The 17,705-nt window shown below is 45.9% G+C and overlaps 1 protein-coding gene across 1 annotated transcript in view; it reads right to left on the bottom strand.

The window, feature by feature from the left end:
- Window positions 1-1,783: 1,783 nt before the first annotated feature.
- Window positions 1,784-17,705, bottom strand: part of TCF7L1 (transcription factor 7 like 1) — a 191,514-nt gene continuing 175,592 nt past the window's right edge. Inside the window, exons 5-12 of the mRNA XM_068976464.1 lie at window positions 10,168-10,300; window positions 8,640-8,742; window positions 8,240-8,323; window positions 7,338-7,481; window positions 6,489-6,648; window positions 6,296-6,403; window positions 4,852-4,930; window positions 1,784-3,149 (exon numbers count right to left, since the gene is read on the bottom strand). Of these exons, the coding sequence (XP_068832565.1) occupies window positions 2,716-3,149; window positions 4,852-4,930; window positions 6,296-6,403; window positions 6,489-6,648; window positions 7,338-7,481; window positions 8,240-8,323; window positions 8,640-8,742; window positions 10,168-10,300 (1,245 nt within the window). The 3' untranslated portion in view covers window positions 1,784-2,715. The remainder of the gene's footprint in view (window positions 3,150-4,851; window positions 4,931-6,295; window positions 6,404-6,488; window positions 6,649-7,337; window positions 7,482-8,239; window positions 8,324-8,639; window positions 8,743-10,167; window positions 10,301-17,705) is intronic.

The raw sequence follows: 17,705 nt of genomic DNA, 5'->3' as shown, positions 1-17,705 counted from the left end.
AAAACTATATCTATTTGTAGATAACATGCTCTTGCATAAAGAGAATCCTGAGGATTTTCTAAAAATTTATTAGGACAGGTTAAGCAAGGATGTAAGAAGTGAGATCAATATATTAAAATTAACAGTATTCCTATACACTTTCAACAGACAATCTAAAAATGAAATTAAGAAACAATTCCATCTACAATAGTATCAAAAAGAATAAATCCCTTAGGAATAAATTTACCAGAAGAAATGCATAGCTTATACTCTGAAAACTACAAATATTATTAAAAGAAACTCAAGAAGCCCTAAATAAATGGAAAGACATTGCATATTCATGAATTGGAAGTTGTAATTGTTAGAATGGCTGTACTTCCCAAATTGATCTACCAGTACAATCCCTATTAAAAATCCTGGTGGCTTCTCTGCAGAAATTAATAAATGGATCCTAAAATTCATACAAAAATGCAAGAGACCCAGAATAGCTAAAACAGGTTTGAAAAAGAATGAAATTAGAGGACTCTAATTTCCCAATTTTAAAACTAATTACAACATTGATTAGGACAGTGTAGCACAGGCACAAAGACATATGGCTAATGGAATAGAATTGAGAGTATGGAAATAAACCTATATATTTATGGTCAATTGATTTTTAACCATCGTGCTGACTGTTCAACGGGGGAAAGAATAGTCTTTCAACAAATGGTGTTGGGATAACTCACTAATGTCTGGATGTTCCCCATCATTAGTTAGATAAATGCAAATCAAAATTACAATGAGACACCACTCCACATTTACTAGGATGGCTGTAATAAAAAAAAAAAAAAAAGGAAAATGCATCAGGGAAATGCAAATAAAAACCACAACGTCCTCTGACACCTGCCATAATGGCTATCATCAAAAAGAACACAAACAGGACTTCCCTGATGGTACAGTGAGTGGGAGTCCGCCTGCCAGTGCAGGGGACATGATTTCAATCCCTGGTCCAGGAAGATTTCACATGACATGGAACAACTAAAGCCTGTGTGCCACAGCTGCTGGGACTGCACTCTGGGGCCTGATCACCTGTGCCACAGCTGCTGAAGCCCATGCACCTAGAGCTCATACTCCACAGCAGGAGAGGGCACCGCACCGACAGGCTAGCACACCACAACTAGAGACTATCCCACACACAGTACCGAAGACCCAGCTCTGCCAAAAATGAATATATTATTAGCTAAATACTTGTTTAAAAAACATGAAATATCCAGAACAGACAAACGCAGAGACAGAAAGTAGATTCATGATTGTCCAGGGCTGGAGGTGGTGGTGTGAGAAGGAGGAAGCAGAAGGTAAGTTCCCAAAAGTATGGGGTTTCTTTTTGAGGTAATGAAAATATTTTAATGTGATGATGGATACACAACTTCGAACACAAAATCACTTGATGAATTGTATGAATTATATACCTCAGTAAAGCTGTACAACAAAAATGAATTCCAGTGCTCGGTACATGCAAAGAAACCCAAGGACACCCCTTCCATCTTGGCAATTACAAGAAGACAAATGAAAATAAAAAGATTCATCCCTTTGGATCTCAGTTATCTATACTGACTGGTCTGTGCACATTCGAGGCTGAAAACGGGATTAGATTTTTCTAGTTCTGTCAGGCATGACTTACATCCCCTTCCAATAGAGGCATTCCTCCTTTGCATTCTGTAAAAATCTTACACAGCCTTTGGTGTGAAGAAAGGGGCTTGAGTCAACAAAGGACTAAAATACTCAGCAAAGTCTTGCAACTGCAATTTTATTTTCTTTTGTGAAAATAAACAACTGGGAGTTTAAATTGCTCCAAAAAAAACCCCATAAAAATGAAAAGAAATACACACAGAAGAAGCATGTGAGGTGACTGGGGAGGGAGGAGGGTCTCAGAGCTTTGGCAGATTGTGCTAGCACATTCCCGGGTGACAGGAGCCAGACCTGTCTGCCACTCCAGGGCTGTGAGGGGACATCTTGACTGGTAAGGGGATGGAACACAGGCTTCTTCGCTGAGGAAGTGGCAGGCACCTTGAGTCCCTTTAAATGCAGGGGAGAACCATTTTAGAGGACCTCTTCCTCCACAGAAAGCTGGAGGCTGGGGGGTGGGGGTGGTTTAGGGCCACTGAGGGAAAAGTGTGCTGGTGGAGACAAAGAGGCCAAGGTGTTTCTCACGTGGTGACAGCCTTACACTGGGCAGAGGACGAAAATGAAGGCATGAACCCACAGGAGAAAAATGTGGGCTAAGTCAAAGGGAATGTCAAGGAATGGGTTGTAGATGAAGAGGCTAGAAATGGCAACAAGGGCCAACATGTAAGCTGGAATGAGGGAAGCCAGGAAGCAGGGGGTGGGGGTTGGATGTGTGAGGACGATGGGAAGAGGAGGGAGGGCAGAGAGTCCAGGAGGTAGAGAGAGGGGTGCCTTCTGCCCAGGTCCATCCACCGCTGCACATACAGGAAGAATAACACACTACTTTTCAGTTCTCGTTTTCCTTTTTTTTTTTTTTTAAAGATTTTTGTTTGTTTGTTTTTTAAAAAAAGACTTAAGATCAGCTACTGGTTACATCTACAAAACGTAAAGTGCTGCTGTTACCAGTCACTTTACAGAACAGTCCAGAGTGGTCAAATATTGACCAATAAAGTTTCCTTTTTTTTTTTTTCCTTCTGCATCCTTACTACTCGATGAGTCACGTGACAGCCTGCATAGGTCAAGGGGGGCAGCTTAGTGGGCAGACTTGGTGACCAAGGACAGAGGCTGGGCCTGGAGCACGGGGAGAGCCTGGTGGGCGTGGAGCGTGGCGGGGAAGGATGGGGGGGACGTCAGCAGAGCTGTGGGCACAGACCCCAAAGGGAGAGGCCGGGACAGGAGCGGGGGCTGGCTGCCCATCTGGCCAGAAGAGGTGGCGGCAGCCTTTGATGACAGGAAGGCGGCTGAGTGGAGAGCCAGCTGGGCCCGGGTCTCTGGCTTGGTGGTGAGGGAGAGGGGCTGGGCTTGCTCCGAGTGGGTGGCGGCTGGGGCGGCCGGGGAGGCCAAGGCCGCGGAGGGGGTAGCTGGGGAGTCCAGCATGCTGCCGTGGGAGGAAGCAGGGCTGTCACAGGGCTTCTCGGGGGGCAGGTACTGGACACATGGCTTCTTGCTTTTGGAGGCCAGAGCACCTGGGGGGGGTGGGGGTGGGGGGGACACAAACAAGAAAGTCAGCCGCTAGGAACTGTGGGAAAGGCGGAAGTAGTACATACGACCCGGGAAACAAGCATGCGTAAAGGGAGGGACGTGAGACCCTGAAGTGACGCCTAAGACTTTCAGTACACCTAGAGCACAGAAAAGGGCCAATACCAAAATACCAGAGACCCCGTTCAGTATCTGCCTGGAGGGAAAATAGCTGAGCTTATCAAATTATCGTGCTGTGCTGTGCTCAGTGATGTCTGCCTCCTTGCACCGCTATGGAGTGTAGCCCGTCAGGCTTTTCTGTCCCTGGAATTCTCCCCGCAAGAATAATGGAGTGGGTTGCCATTTCCTTCTCTAGCAAATTATCATCTTCCTGCCTAAACCTTATCATTTGGGGGATGGATCTCCGTTCAGTTTGCTTTAAAATCTTTGGTTTATGATCCTTCTAGAGATAGTACAGTGCCTGCCACGCACCAGTTCAACAGATTTTGCGTCATATACATAGTTAATTTATGTGTACTCCTATGAAGATAAATAAATTATAGAGATTAGAAAGCTAGGAAAGGAAGTGAAAGGAAAGGCGATAAAAAGCACTTAGTGTGTGTGTGGGTAGCTGCTCAGTCACGTCTCACTGTTCACAACCCTATGGACTGTAGCTCACCAGGCTCTTCTGTCCATGGGATTCTCTAGGCAAGAATACTGGAGTGGGTTGCCATTCCCTTCTCCAGGGATCTTCCCTACCCAGGGATTGAACCCAGGTCTCCTGCATTGCAGAAGGATTCTTTACCACCTGCGAAGCCCTTTAGATGGAACTAAACTAGTTCTACCCTTGTCCTGGAATGAGCGAGAGATGGGAGGTGTGACTGAAATACTGGCCAAGGAAGGGGCTAGTCTGTGCTGGGTGAGATTCTGATGTAAAAAGATATTTGTGGCACAAAAGGGCCTTCTTAATCCAAGCAAATGATTGTTTCTGATATTCGGCTAACCAAACATTGAAGGAAAACCTGAATCTACTGGATTCACTGAAAGGTGGTATGCCAGTCTCTAAGGGGCTGGGTTCCTAAGGGAATTTCAAGGCTCATTTCAACAACATTCAGTTTTTACTTTTACTGCATTGATTTTAGAACCTAACCCTCAATAAGACAAAACTCAACTGAATTGAAGAGCACCTTTTGAGTGACAAAGCGCTGGACCAAACCCTCCCTCCATTTACCAAGCAGCATGACCAGGAAAGTCCTTTCACTTCTCTGAGCCTCTAAACTGATCATCTCCAGAAGGTGGGGGGGGGTAATAATAACACCCACCTGAGTATACCCAAGTGGTACTACTGGTTAAGAACCCTCCTGCCAATGCATGTAGACATAAGAGCTGCAGGTTCAATCCCTGGGTCAGGAAGAGCCCCTGGTGGAGGGCATGACAACCCATTCCAATATTCTTGCCTGGAGAATCCCCATGGACAGACAAGCCTGGTGGGATGCAATCCATAGGGTTGCAAAGAGTCGGACATGATGGAAGTGACTTAGCACGCATGCACAAGTTTTTACATGAGGCAGAGGCCTTGAAAATGGCAGCTATTAATATTAAAACACAGTGTTGACATGGTGTCCATCAGAGACCCACGCACAGGGTGCTGGCAGGTGTAGCTGACACAGTGGGAAAAAGTAAAGACGCAGTTCCCTCCTGAAGACTCACCATCTGCCTCCTGGACTTGCTGCTGCTGGGACTGTGTCTGGGACAGCTGCTTTTCTCGCTTCCTCTTCTTTTTCTTACCCTGAAAGATATAGCCAAAGGAAAAGGTAATAACCAGGGACAGAATAACGGCTTTTCTGATGGATTCAGTTATGAAGTGGGGTTGACAGGATATTTTCTGTACCAGGTGCCCAGGTCCCATTCTGTGCAGCAGCCTCATGCGGAGACACAGTGAGCCTTTCTGGGGGGCCACCTCCCTCCCCTCAGCTCAGATAGGTCCTGACTTTCTTGGAAGGTCTCATTCTTTCCCTGCCCTGCAGGCTTAGTTTTCTATTTCTCTCTCTAGAACACTGTCAGGTTCCTGATCTTTTTTGAGGCATCCCAGGTATCACTGAAAATCTCATGCAGCTGGAATTTCCTGGCAATTCAGTGGGTTAGGACTATATGCTTTCACTGTTGAAGGTATGGGCTCAGTTGGCACCAAAGAGGGGGAAAAAAAAAACTAACTCAGCTATGAAGACTTTTAGCAGAAAAAGAGCAAGTAAGAACATACATACAGGGACTTCCTTGGCAGTTTAGGAGTTGAGAATCCACCTGCCAGTGGGTTTGATTCCTGGTCTGGGAAGATCATACATGCTGTGGGGCAGCTAAGCTCGTGTGCCACAACCCCTGAGCCTGCATACTCTAGAGTCTGTGCTCCACAAGAGAAGCCACTGCAATGAGAAACATTCCCACTGCAACTAGAGAGAAGCCCCCTGCATATCTCAAATAGAGAAAGTTCATGCAGCCCCACCAAAATTTTTTTAAAAAATAAAAAAACCTGTCCAGTTCCAGGGAGGTATCAGAAATGTAGGCAGTAGCTCATGGCATTGTGAGCCCCAGGTTGGGAACCCTTTGCTACAGACACCGATCATCAGAACTAGCACACAGCTGACACCACACCCTGAAGTATGGAATTAAAGGCTGAGTCCACTTCCAATTCCAGTTGGCTTTCCAGGTGGCGCTAGTGGTTAAGAACCTGCCCTTCAATGAAGGAGACAAGAAACACAGGTTTGATCCCTGGGTCCCGAAGATCCCCTGGAGGAGGAAATGGCAACCCACTCCAGTATTCTTGCCTGGAGAATCCCACAGAGGAGCCTGGAGAATCCCACAGACGGAGGAGCCTGGAGGGCTACAGTTCACAGGGTTGCAAAGAGTTGGACACAACTGAAGTGACTTAGCATGCATGGATGCCCCACTTGCAATGGGACAGGCACAAATTTAACTCTGTCCTCAGGACACCAAAACCATGTCCTTGTGGCCCTCCTGGGAATTAAAGTGTCTTCCTCATTTCTAGAGAAATACAGACTTCTCCCTGGCCTTAAGGGTCCTCTATCACTGGAGTCAGCTTCCTTCTCCCCCAAATCCTCACTTGGAGGCTGCCCCTGGTGTCTGAGTGGGCACGTACGTAGTTGTCCCGGGCTGACCAGGTCGGGTAGAGCTGTGAGTGAAGCTGCCGCTCCTTCCGGGCCAATTCGTAGTACTTGGCCTGTTCTTCTCGGGACAGGTTGTGCCACTGTAGAGAGAGGACCAGCGAGGAAAGAGTGGTGAGCATGGGGGACGCTGAGCTGTACAGCCTGGAACACAGGGGCGGCCCTTACCTTCCTTCCCAGGATCTGGTTGATGGCTGCACTCTCCTTCAGGGTGCACTCAGCCACCACCTTGGCCCTCATCTCCTTCATATATAACATGAAGGCATTAAGAGGCTTCTTCACGTGGGGCTTCTTTTCTTCCTCTTTCTTCACTGTGACTGGTGATTTCCTGGGAAGGCACAAGGCTGTAGGTTAGCATTTGTCAGCTGTCATCTCCCAAGGAGGCTATGGGCTGGCTGCCTCTGGGGAGGAGGGGATGAGCCACTTGGCAGCTAATGAGAGTTGCCCAGGGCTGCTTTCAGCACCTGAGCACCCAGTTTCTAGTCTCTGACTGACCTCCAGCCACATTCTAGGAGAGGACAACTTCCTGACAAAGGAGCTGTGCCCCTGACAAAGGTGGTGGGGGGAGCTGAGATGGGCTGGGCCCAAGTGAGAAAGAGGAGGGGGCAAAGCACTATAGGTAGAAACAGAGCCGGGGCGGGTCTCCTTGGCCATGAGACTTTGACTTTCAGTGGACAAAGTGTGGGCCATGGTGCTGGACTCAGCTCTGACCCAAGTCAACCATGTGACTTTGAGAAAATTCCCCTTGCAATTTTCAAGTGTATGGGGGGACAGGGAAGGAAGCTGAAAGCTCTCTCAGTTTCTCTTTCAAAGTCCTGATTGTAGGGCTTCCCTTACTGCGAGAAAAGATGCATGGTGTCTCCGAGAGGATGGGAATTCCAGGGGTCAAAGGGAACAGTTTGCAAGGTGGGGAGGATGTGGCTGAGGAAGCCGTCGGCTGAAGGTCCCCAGGAAAAGAATCAATGGCAACTGCTACTCAGAGACTGGCCACCCGCCACCAGGCTGCCCACTACTCACGCGCTCACAGCTGGGCTCAGGCTAGGGGGCGCTGGTTCCTGCTTGACAATGGGGGAGACAATGGCGGGGTGGGGGATCCCTGAGGTGGGCAGACCAGGATGGGCCGGAGCCACCATGTGAGGGGAGAACCGACTGGAAACCAGGCTGCATACCAGGGGGAAACAAAAACAACAGAGGGATTCAGGCTAAATGCTGGTCACTCGCAGAGGGCATGGTGGAACCCAGCCTTGATGGCAGAGGCATATGAACATCTCTGCCATGGCAGAGTTGGAGCAAGAGAAGGCTATTGGCTGACTTTGAAAAGAACTCATTTTGGGAAACACCCAACAACCTCCCTTCCCCCACAAACGCACAGTGTTCCTATACTCGGTGCTGAAAGCAGGTGGGATGAAAAACAGAAGATGCAGGAGGTCGGAGGCCAGGTACACAGGGGAAAGGAAAGAAAGGCTTATGCTGTGGTTTTTTTTTTTTTTTTTTCCATTGGTGGTACGATTGTCAGGTAGGTCAGCCCCTGAGATGGAAATCCTCTTTCATAGTTCCCTTCTCCTGACATCATTTCAGGAACAATTAATCTCCCAGCCTCTGGCTTCAGTCTGACATATTCAAAATGCTTCAGTGCCACCAAGCCCTGCCCAGCCCATAGGGGAACGTGCAGGAGGACTGAGTGTGAGGGCTTTAAAATTCTCCTCTTAGAGAGGGAGATGGGGCAAGAGTGAGCAGAGCCTGTTGTTTCCATCCCACAACTAATCAGAGAGGCGGGGAGGAAAGGTGAGCACCTGCCTCTCTGCTTACTGCCAAGAGAAAGCTGTGTCATGTAACGGTCAGAAACGGCAGGGGAGCCAGTAGACAACCATTCCCTGCGCTGCCACTTCCCCGCTCACAGCCGCAGCCCCAGGACTCACCTGGACATCGAGGCATTCATGGCGAGGGCAGGGTAGGGGTGTCTGAAGCCACCGGGAGGAAGGGAGTACATGGGCTGTCCTTGCCTATAAGGGCCAGGAGTAAGGAAATCCGGTCAGGAAACTGGCTGAAATGGGAACGTTCATAGGGATGGAGAAGGGGTTGGGAAGATAGGATGATAAGTAAAAGGCAATAAGTAGGAAGTGGAAATTGGGAAGATGCTGCCTGGGAAACTTGTACTGATGCCCTGGGGAAGTTCTGGGCTTGGTGAGAGGGCTCCACTGTGGGGCTGTGGCTGGGGCAGGGGGCATCTGTATTTGGACCCCAAGGACAGGCTGGAGGTATAGGAGGCAGAGCTCAGTGTAAGGAAGGAGGGATAAGAAAGGCTGTAAGTTTCCTTACTGTGGGACGAGCCAGCTGAGGGGATGTGGGATTTGCCCAACAGCTCCAGGAGACAGTGGGTAATACGGAGACAGCTCGGATGGATGAGGGGGCCGGGGGATTCCTGCTTCCAAGGAAAAATGTGTCAGACAATTCCTTGATCCTACACCTTAAAGTCACATCAAACAGGAGGCTACCCTTTGTTCCCAGATGCTCTGGAGCTTCCAATGCCTTTTCTTTCACTGTTTCTGCCCTCAGTCACCAGTAACTTCCAACTGCTCATATTGGAGGTGTCCAAGACACAGGCAGGAAATCTTGGACTGAGAAACCCAAGATTATCTCCGGAGTCATCAGCTGGAAAAGCTTTTTCATTCGTGGAAAAATAAACTTCAGATTTCCGTGTAACAGGGAAGAACAATAGCTGATTCCACGCTGGATCTGTTTTTCTTTGACTTTAACCTTTGCTCTTCATGCTCTTGTTACTATAATTGTTGAAAAGATGCTGTATATAAGCTGCAAGCATACATAATGGCCTGTCTCAGGGAAACTTGCCCCTCTGTTGGACAGTTAGACTAAAGTGACTTTGTTCAGCTCACAGGGAGACTGTTCTGACCTGGCCCACCTGTGACTGGCTGCAAGAAGAAATTAACACATCCCTGTCCTGATGCAGGCCAAGCCAGGAGATATTCTGCAAGACTTATGGCCTTTTTATTTTACTTCCCCCCCTCCCCCTCTGTTCTATAAAAGAAATTGGCATCCAGACTCTGATAAGATGGTTCTCTAGGACATTAGTCCGCTATCTTCTTGGATACCCAGCTTTCTGAATAAAGTTGTTATTCCTTGCCTCCCAATTACAGGCCTGTCATGTGGTGACCAGACTGAGCTTGCACTCGGTGACATCCATTCCACATTTATCCTCTTTTATTATCTGTAACTTGTAATAGCTGTCTAAAGAGGGACTCCAAAAATGCTCTGAGCCACAGCAACTCTATGGGAATTTTATGAAAACGATGGCTCTCTCTGGGATGAACAGTGTGGGTGAGCAAGTAGAGAAAAAATTCAACTCCGTCTCTTGCCTTGTATCTATACTTATAAGTCTGTTAGGGGAAACACCCTGACTGAAACTGCCCACCCTGGCCAGGTACCATAGAAACCATTTGTGTGAGTTATTTCACGACAGGAGGTCCTGGCAAGGAACATGGAACTAACAAGCCACCACCAACTGGAAGAGTTTGGGAAAGGTCAAAATGAGATGCCATGTATCCTACCACCTCCCACCTGGCATCCATCTTGGCTGAGCAGTGTGTGCACCACCAGGAAGGACCCTGAGTCAGAACAATTGGCCAAAGATAACTCAGAAACTAACCCCATCACCATAAAACCTGAGTCTGTGAGCCACATGGCAGAGCAGTCCTCCTGGGTTCCCTTATCACACTGTTCTCCACGCAGGTGCCCCTTCCCAATAAAGACTTGCTTTGTCAGCACGTGTGACTCCTCAGACAATTCTCTTCTGAGTCACCTGGGCCAGCCTGAGCAGCAGTCAACTCACCTGTCTTTGGATCGATCTCTGGGGAGAGGTGTGTGGGAGGGGAGCCGGGGGAGAAGTGGTCGTTGCTGTAGGTGATGAGGGGCGTCAACGGATGCATGTGGTGTGGGTGCTGAACAACAGGAACTTTATTAGACTGAAAGACAGAGAGAAAAAGACTAGGGCCAGTTGCCAAGGAGATGGAGTACAGATGGACCTCAGATACTGCAGGTTTGCTTCCAGACTGCTGCAGAAAAGTGAAACACACAATGATTTTGGTTTCCCAGTGCATATAAAAGTTACGCTTATACTATTCTATAGTGTTAACTATGGGGAAGCCCTGGAGGCTCAGCAGTAAAGAATCTGCCTGCAGTGCAGAAGATGCGAGTTTGATCTCTGGGTTGGGAAGATCCCCTGGAGGAGGGAATGGCAACCCACTCCAGTATTCTTGCCTGGGAAATCCCATGGACAGAGGAGCCTGGTAGGCTACAGTCCATTAGGTCGCAGAGGTGGACACAACTGAGCACGTGCAGTGTTAGCTGTGCAATGGCATTATGTCTAAGAAAAATACATTTGTTGTTGTTGCTCAGTCCCTCAGTCGTGTCTGACTCTTTGCAACCCCATGGACTGCAGCACGCCAGGCTTCCCGGTCCTTCATCATCTCCCAGAGTTTGCTGAAACTCATGTCCATTGAGTCGGTGATGCCATCCAACTATTTCATTCTGTGTTGTTATATATTATTTATATATATATGTATATATATTTGCCTTTTTATACTGAGAACCTCATGAATAGTATGAAAAGGCAAAAAAACCCCATACATACTCTAATCAAAAATACTTTATTGTTAAAAGGTGCCATCAACTGAGCCATTAATGAGTTGTAATCTTTTTGCTACAGTGACATCAAAGATGACTGATCACAAGCCACCATAACAAATATAATAATAAGGAAAAAGTTGGAAATATTGCAAGAATTACCAAAATGTGACAAAGACACAAAGTGAGCAAAGGCTGTTGGAAAAATGATGCTGATAGACTTGCTGGATAAACCTTTAATTCATAAAAAAAAAAATGCAGTATCTGTGAAGCACAGGAAAGTAAAGTACAATAAAATGAGGTATGCCCGTAAAATCTGTGGTTATTTACTGAGTTGAATATGTGCCAGGTATTTTCCATGCAGCATCGCATTCAGCCCTTGTAGAGAACTTAAGAGAAAGTAGCAGCCTGTTTGCCCGTTGGAAGAAAAGCTATGACAAACCTAGAAAGTGTATTAATAAACAGAGACATCACTTTGTTGACAGTGGTCCGTCTAGTCAAACTATGGTTTTTCCAGTAGTCATGTATGGATATGAGAGTTGAAAGAGGGCTAAGCACTGAAGAATTGATGCTTTCGAACTGTGGTGCTTGAGAAGACTCTTGAGAGTTCCTTGGACTGCAAAGAGATCAAACCAGTCACCTAAATTAAATGAGTCCTGAATATTCATTGGAAGGACTGAAGCTCCAATACTTTGGCCACCTGATATGAAGAGCCAACTCGTTGCAAAAGACCCTGATGCTGGGAAAGACTGAGAGCAGGAGGAGAAGGGGATGACAGAGGATGAGATGGTTGGAAGGCATCACCGACTCAATGTACATGGATTAGAGCAAACTCAGGGAGATAGTGAAGGACAGGGAAACCTGGCGTGTTGCAGTCCGTGGGGTCACAAAAAGGTGGATAAGACTTCATGACCGAACAACAAACACAGCAGAAAAAGAATCAATAGAATTAGAGGAGGGATTACACCTAGCCTCCTACATACCCTCTTCAAAACAGCCCACCATCACTCACTTCATGTATGCTGTGCGCTAAATGGTATAGACTGCAGAATTATGAACCATGCTCTGTGTAACCTCAGTGAATTTTGAAAGGCTCAACACACACTTGCCAAATAAACTTCTTAGAAATAGTAGCTCATGGGCTCAAGTCTGAGACTGGGAACAGAGCTGTGAGAGAACTGTCACCACCAGGCCTCATATAACCACTTGTCATGTTCAAGGTTTACATTTACAGACACTACCAAGGGCACTTAGAAGTGTTCTCCCTGGAGCGTATCAAACACCCTGCTGACCTAATTATCACATTTCATTTTAAACACCACCAAATGTAAGGAGCACATTTTATGTAACTGTTAAGAAAGCAAAAACAAGGACATCCCTGGTGGTCCAGTGGCTAAGACTCCACGTTCCAATGCATAAGGCCTAGGTTTGATCCCTGGTCAGGTAACTGGATCCTACATACCACAACTAAAGATCCTGCATGCCATAAGTGAGACACGGTGCAGCTAAGTAAATAAAATAAAAAAACACTAAATTAAAAAAAAAAAAGAAAGTAAAAACTCAGGCATGTCACCAACACATCATGATTTCAGAAATGTTAAAAAGGGGGGAAACCTGTGCGCCCTGGAATCGGTAAACTGAATTTTTAATTGTTTTAACCTAATCTCACTTAACAGTAAGGATTGTTATTACAAAAATGGCTAGCATCCTTATTATAACCTACTAAAGGAGCTTTGATTATCTTGGTTTGAGGAATGAGGAAACAGAGCACGGAAAGATGAAGTGATGTAGCGTGAGTCACAGAGCTAGTAAGTCACAGAACTGGATTCATACCAGCCCTTTACAAACCAGGGTGTCTCCCCTTGCATCACCTGCCAACCCAACAGCCCAATCAAAACATCTGTCAGAGAAAGGACATATACTCATCTTTTTGGGTAATAAGGTAAATGAGTTACAAGTGGAAGAGAGATGTCTTTAAAAAAGAGATCTGTAAAAAGGATGATAATTTGATGGCCTCTCAGGAGAAGGAAATGGCAACCCACTCCAGTGTCCTTGCCTGGAGAATCCCAGGGACGGGGTAGCCTGATGGGCTGCCGTCTATGGGGTCGCACAGAGTCAGACACGACTGAAGCGACTTAGCAGCAGCAGCAGCAGCAGCAGGGGCCAGAATTCTAAACTTCTGTCTTTTTGGTTGAATGTTTCATTTCGTAGATTCCATGAGCCTTTTTTGCCTTTTAGTTGGTGCCTCTTTGGTGCTCATCATGCAAGCTACGATACGTACATCTCCTAAGTATTCGTGCACTGACAGTAGTTTTGCTCTGTGTTCAGTAGGCTAAGCAGAGATGAAAGGCAGAGTCTTGGAGCAAGGCCCGGAACCCAGAAGCCCAGCTCCCAGACCTGCAGAACTGAGACCGAGATTTCAGACGTTCGTAACCACAACCACTAGGTGGCGCCAGTACACGGCTGGGCTGCTGGTACTTCCTCTTGGACAACTTCCTATCACCTCCCTTGGTGGGCTCCTTTGGCGTTGCATGTAGTTGCAGGTATATTCTAAAATTATTTTCTTCTTACTGTTTTCACCTGTTCCCTTACTGGCTTTTGAAGAGGTCTCCACGTACAAGAACACGTTGCACAAATAAGAGTATTAAAAGATTATTTTAAAGTCAGATTTCCATTAACAGGATCCTGATGCAATCAATGAAACATTCAGGTTTCATGGAAGCAGCTTTGTTTGAAGGGCGATTTTAATTTTATTTACTTATTATTAACTTTTTTAAAAGGTGTTTTTTTCCTTCCCCAGGCATAATTTAGCTTTGGGAGGTTCTTTTTTAAAAATGTCTATTTATTTGGCTGTTTTAGGTCTTAGCTGTGGCATGCATGATCTTCAGTTGCGACATTCAAATTCTTACTAGAGCCACGTGGGAACTAGTTCCCTGACCAGGCATAGAACCGGGGCCCTCTGTATTTGCAGCACAGGATCTCAGCCACTGGACAACCAGAGAAGTCAATAAAGGGCGATTTTTATATTATAAAAACCAATAGAATTATTACTAAGAGTGATAGTAAATGATAAAAGAAATACACAGAATGAATGTGTAATTTAAAAATTACAGTTTTAAAAAGTCATGTAAATTCTATGATAAAAACCTTAAAAAGACTAGCAGGCATTCCCTGATGGTCCAGTGGTTAGGACTCAGCACTTCACTGCCATGGCCTTAAAAGATCAGTCCCTGGTTGGGGAACTACAATTCTGCAAGCTGCACACCACGGCCAAAAAGAGAAAAGAAAAATAGAAGCATACCAAAATGTAAACAGTAAGTATATTTGAGTGGTGAGAGTCCAAATGATTTTGTTTTTCTTGTGTTTGCCAACTTTATTATCTATTAAAAATATACATATGATGAATGCAAATTTCCTAAGGAAAAAATACAAGCTATATAAAACATTTAGAAACCACAATCACACACACAATAAACCCAACAAACTCCCCACGCCCACAGGCACACTAGCATAACCCAGTACCTGTTATCATTTTGACATATCTCTTGTGCATCTGTTATTTACATCATTTATAGCCATCTTTTTTAAATTAAAAATTTCAGCTTTATTTAGATAGAACTGACAAACAAGACTGTAATATGTTTAATGTGTATTATATGATAACTGAATATAGGTGCACAGAGTCATCCTAAAATACTTAACGGTATTATGAAAGTAGGACTGGCCATGTGCTGTCTTCATCAGAAACTGGCAAACAGCACTGAATGGGTGTCAGAGTTAAGCACAAAGCAGGGAAACATGAGTTATATTGGAAAATGCAGTCTCCTCACTTAAAACACTCTGTGAGTTATTACTGGTTCCCATTAGGTGGCATCATTGTCTAGAAAATGGACGGGAAGGTGGTGAGTTCACAGGAAAAAAAGGAAGGTAGACTTTTCCTTATCAGACAGGCAATATGCAGCCTCTGGAGATGATTAGCCAAACCTGGTCTCTTGGGTTCCCCTAGTGGTTCAATGGTAAAGAGTCCATCTGCCAATGTAGGAGACAGGGTTGGATCCCTGGCCCAGGAAGATTCCACGTGTCCCTAGCACCACAATCAACTGAGCCTGCTTTCTGCAGCCCATGCTCCACAGCAAAAGAAGCCACTGCAGCAAGAAGCCTCCACTTGCTGCAACTAGAGAAAGCCCGCGTTGCAGTGAAAGCCCAGCACAGCCAGAAATAAATAACATACAAAATTATTTTTTAAAAGATCACTCCTTTACGGCTGACTCAGAGAAAGCTCTCCTTGGAGGCTATCATCCCAAGAAAAGTTTCCCACTGATTTCTCTCCTTTGCTGTCCTCCAGGCACATGATGTTCGCAGCATGAAGCCAGGTTAAGTGTAGGGATGTGGAGAACCAGCGGACAGTTCCTGCTGTACAATACAGAGAGCACATACAAGCCAGGACACAGGTGTTCCCTGGGCAAGGAAACCAGCCAAGTCTAGCTTTCCCCAAAGCAGAGCATCTCAGACTTACCTTGTGCCCGAATCCTTCCGTCCCATCACACAAACCCAACCCTTTCCCAACTCAGGTGTTCCTTGTCTATTCCCTGTTTCTAGGGTTGTTGTTCAGTCACAGTCGTGTCCGACTCTTTGCAACCTAGTGAACTATAGCCCACTAGGCTCCTCTGTCCATGGGATTTCCCAGGCAAGAATACTGGAGTGGGTTGCCATTTACTTCTCCAGGGCATCTTCTCAACCCAGGGATCAACCCTGTGTCTCTTGCACTGGCAGGCTGATTCTTTACTGCTGAGCCACCAGGGAAGCCCCTTTCTAGGGTTGGTCCAAGCCGAGGTTCTGGAAACTCCTGATCCCCAGGAAGCATGTATCCTCCCTTCTACTGTTCATGACTTTCTTCTAAGCTCTAAGTATAGCCAATGCTCCACCACAGACGAACCAGCCACCTTTTCAAAAGCTGTTTCTCTCAGTAACTGCTTTGCATTCAGGCGTGTTCAGTTGCTCAGTCCTATCTGACTTTTTGCGACCCTATGGACTTTAGCCCACCAGACTCCTTTGTCCATGTCATTTTCCAAGGAAGAATACTGGAGTGGGTTGCCATTTCCTCCTCCAGGGGATCTTCCCGATCCAGGGATCGAACCCACATCTCCTGCATCTCCCACATTGCGAGCAGATTCTTTACCACTGAACTGCTGGGGAAGCCAGTGGTTTGAGGCCTTTACAAAGCCTCCTACGTCCTAGGCTTCGTTCACTATCCCCTTTTCTTCCTGATCTGAATTTCAGAGATCAGAAAGATAAGGCTTTTCAGGTCAGGCAAAGGGGAGCCTGAATTGTGGTATCCATGTGGTATCCATGTTCTGTAAAGCAGACATAGGCCAGTCAACAGGCTGCCCAGCAGAGATCCTCAGAGTTGCACTGGGTCACAAACTGTAACTGATTTTATATATTTAAAAAATATGCTCTACCCACAATCAATTGTCTGTTAACTGCTTGAGGGAAATTTCTCTTAAAATTGCTCTCAAGAGACTATGCTTAAATGCAAAACTTCAGGGGAAAAGGAAGTTGGTTTGTTCCTAAAGTACGAGTCCAGGATTTTCCTGGAGGTCCAGTAGCTAGGATTTCCAGCTTCCACTGCAGGGGGCATGCGTTAGATCCCTGGTCAGGGAACTAGGATCCCACAAGCCACACAGCACAGCCAAAAAAAAAACCCAAAAAAGTACCAGTATACTCACAGTGGTGGATTAACATATAATAGAAGCAATGGCAAATAGGAAGCAATGAAAATTGAGGGGGAAAATTCTAATTCTAAGCAAACATACCCACCACTCTCTAACAAATACTACTTAAAAGGAAAAATATAAGTTCTTTGCTAATTCTGTCATTGTATCCTATTAAAGAAAGGAAATTTGCATGTATGTCTTCTATACAGAATTTTCCTGGCAATTCACACATTGATTTATTGGGTAATTGTCTGTGAAGACTGTCGACACAGCAGGCACTGAGTTGCGTAGCCAAAGGGCTGGAGGCCAACAGCAGAAATGGAAAGAACGTGGGTCTTGATGGCATGGCTTGCTTGTTGAACTAACTGGCCTGGCAGAAAACATGACTCACAACAAGTATTCATGCTATATCTACGACGTGCCAGTCACTGTTCTAGGTCTTGTGAATGCATTAGAGAATTTGTCTATCTAGACAATAATCCAAAAAAATAAGTACCTAAAATACTAGATAGTGATAAATTTTTCTAAGGAGAAAAATCAAGTCAGGGATGGCAGATAAGATGCAAGAAGGGGGACTTCCCTGGTGATCCAGTGACTAAGACTATGCTCCCAATGCAGGGGACCGTGTGTTCAATCCCTGTTCAAGGAACTAGATCCCACATGCCATAATTAAAGATCTTGCATGCTACAATGAAGACTGAAGATCCTGTGTGCTGCAACTAAGACCTGGAACAGCCAAAATAAGTATTAAAAAAAAAAAAAAGAGGCAAGGCAGATGTAGGTTATAAGTTACACAGGCCAACCAGGGAAAGCCTCAATGAGAAAATGTCTTCTGTTTGATTTTTATTTGACTGCACAGGATCTCAGCTGTGGCACGTGGGATCTTTGACTGCGGCATGTGTGATCTAGGTATCTGACCAAGGATCAAACTCAGGCCCCCCTGCACTGGGAGAGCAGAGTCTTAGCCATTGGACCAGCAGGGAAGTCCTCAGAAAATGACTCTTGAGTGAATATATGAGGGCAGCAG

Source organism: Capricornis sumatraensis, chromosome 1 (genome assembly GCF_032405125.1).
Source record: "Capricornis sumatraensis isolate serow.1 chromosome 1, serow.2, whole genome shotgun sequence".
In the NCBI taxonomy this organism is placed as follows: Eukaryota; Metazoa; Chordata; class Mammalia; order Artiodactyla; family Bovidae; genus Capricornis; species Capricornis sumatraensis.
This window is presented reverse-complemented; position numbering and strand designations above follow the sequence as displayed.